The sequence below is a fragment of the Lolium rigidum genome, chromosome 4, assembly GCF_022539505.1.
Source record: "Lolium rigidum isolate FL_2022 chromosome 4, APGP_CSIRO_Lrig_0.1, whole genome shotgun sequence".
Classification (NCBI taxonomy): domain Eukaryota; kingdom Viridiplantae; phylum Streptophyta; class Magnoliopsida; order Poales; family Poaceae; genus Lolium; species Lolium rigidum.
In genome coordinates, this window is record NC_061511.1 from 115351052 (window position 1) to 115353358 (window position 2307).

A 2307-nucleotide genomic window follows, 5' to 3' on the forward strand; every position below is an offset into this window, starting at 1 on the left:
GCCGCCAGGAGCTCTCGCAGAACGAGAAGTGGCCGGTGAGGCGTCGGAAGGCCCGGTAGCTCCGGTATAGTTATCAAAAATCAACTGGAAGAAAGAAAGATCGACATCAATCATTTGGCAAAGGAACATTTTCATTCATATTCAGCACATTTACATAAGGTGAGTCCTTACAAAAGACGGCTCCTAGCGAGTCCATCAGATTGTCGGGAGTAACAAAAGGAGGCGACAACTACAAAAGAGAAAAGAAAAAAGAGACGCGGGTTGGTCTACTTGACCTCCGTCCGGGCAGTGCTAGAAGAAGCGGCGGACGTCGGGTCAAGATAGGCGATGAGTTTCTTCGACTGAGTCTTGGTGTCCTTCACCAGAGCTTTCCACTTCTCCGAGTTGATACCCTTGGGAGAGCCGGCCTTCACCCAGTCGACTTTTTGGCTGTTGGCCGCGACAAGGGCAATGGTCCCTTCGACTCCAATCTTCAGGCTAGCCTGACGATGGGCCAAAGTCGGATCTTCCTTCTCCAAGAAGTGTTGGGTGAGCTGGGAGAAGATCTCCGGCTGCGTGTCCTTGGGGAAGAAGTTGGGGAAGATGCGCTTCAGCGCGGCCCGTGCGGAAGAAATGTTGGTGCGCGCCAGGTCGCAGTTAAGTTCAAGAATCGCGAGAGCATCAAGGAGACGATTGTCGGATTCTTGGTTCAAAGTATATTTTTCACCCATCCGCCCTACTGGAGAAAAGCAGGAGTTCGTCAACACTAAAAACAAACAAATACAGGCAGAAGCAGAAGGCAAGTGAAAGCATGGCTTACTTGTAAATCTTCAGTTCTGCATCTCGAAGCGCTCCACTATGGCATTTTTGCGCTCGATTTGCTCGGCCTCCTTGTCGCTTAAAGCGTCCTCAGCGGTCTTGAGCCTCTGGCGGAGACTGTCGACAGTAGCGGCATCTTTCTCAGCTTTCTTGCGAGCTGTCTTGCTGGTTTTAAGCTTGGCCTCCAGCGCGTCGGCACGTTCTTCGGCACGATGGAGTGACTCTGAAAAGGAAACGTCAGAAGGCAGAGAATCATCGTTAGAAGGCGGAGAATCTTCTGGCGGAAATATGAAATATACTAAGAGCAGTGCAGTTCTACCCCTTAAAGTAGCAGCCTCGTCGTGGAACCCAATAAATTGGGAGCCCAGGTTGACTAGCTCCTTCATTAAGGACTGCAAAAATTCGACAAGATAGAAAAACATCGTCAAAGGACAGAAATTCGACAAGCAAAAGAGATGGCAAGCAACGAAGAGGGAACTTACATCTTCCAGGAGAGGAGCCGAAGTGTTCCCAGTGGCAAGCTCTCGTGTGCTACAAGCCCCGGTTCTAGCTTTCTTCGCCAGAAGTGCTCGGGGGGTGGGCACGGGAGTTGGCTCTTCTGGGTTATGCTGCGGGGGAGGCAAGGTTTCCGCAGCAGTACGGTGTTCTTGAGAAAGAACCAGGGTGTTGGAGGTGCTCGTAGGAGCTGTCCCATGAGTTGCGGGTTCCTCCTCCTCTGCTCCTTCATCAGATCTATCAATATTGCAGCAAAGTAAAATATGAGAGTACCGAAGGAAAAAAGAAATACACAAAGACAAAAAAGAGCAACTTACGAGCTAACAACGCCAGCATCGGCGAAGGGGTCGAAGGCACCTTGTTCCTCCGGGGAAGATTCTTCGGCAGCTGGTTCGGCAAGCTTGGATGCGCCGGAATCTTTGACATTGTCTCTTTTCCTCTTGCGCCCATCTGGAGAAGTGGCAAGAGGAGGAGAGATGCAGTGGGTAGATTCAGAATGTTCTGACTCTGTTTCTTTTTCGGAGGAACCCGCGGATTTTTGAGATTCCACGGCTTCACTCTCAGGAAGAGAGGATTCTTGCGAATCGTCGGTAACAACGACTCGACCGTCCACCTCTCCACCTTTAGGTAGGGGGAAGAGAAGACACAATTTGGTGGTCCTGCAAGGTACAAAACAAAAAGAAGACAAGAAAATGAGCACAAAAGGGAAATCAAGAGCAGTCGAAAAATAGGGAACTCAACCTGAAAGAAAACACTTACTTTAGGAACAGCATGGCTAGCACTAAATGGCTCCACGCAACAGGACGAAGGGACTTCGTGATTTTTGTTCAAGGAGGTAAAACGGCGGACGAGCCTCTCCAAGTCCTTCACATAAAGGTCCTTGGAAAAACGGTCGACATCCTTAGTTCCTGCTTACATCCAAAGAGGGTTTTTGCGAGCCTGCAGAGGTTGCACTCGAATCCGAAGGAAGTAGGCAATTATTTGTACACCCGAGAGTTCTTCCCCGTCGGTGTT

General features: G+C 50.0%; 1 protein-coding gene across 1 annotated transcript; it reads right to left on the bottom strand.

Annotated features, from left to right (window-relative positions):
- Positions 1-809: 809 nt before the first annotated feature.
- Positions 810-2066, bottom strand: LOC124647428. Its single transcript, XM_047187377.1, has 5 exons — positions 2053-2066; positions 1611-1952; positions 1281-1530; positions 1118-1190; positions 810-1021 (listed from the first exon to the last, which is right to left on the bottom strand). Exons 1-5 carry the CDS (start codon positions 2064-2066, stop codon positions 810-812), a joined length of 891 nt encoding a protein of 296 aa, XP_047043333.1.
- Positions 2067-2307: the final 241 nt, after the last annotated feature.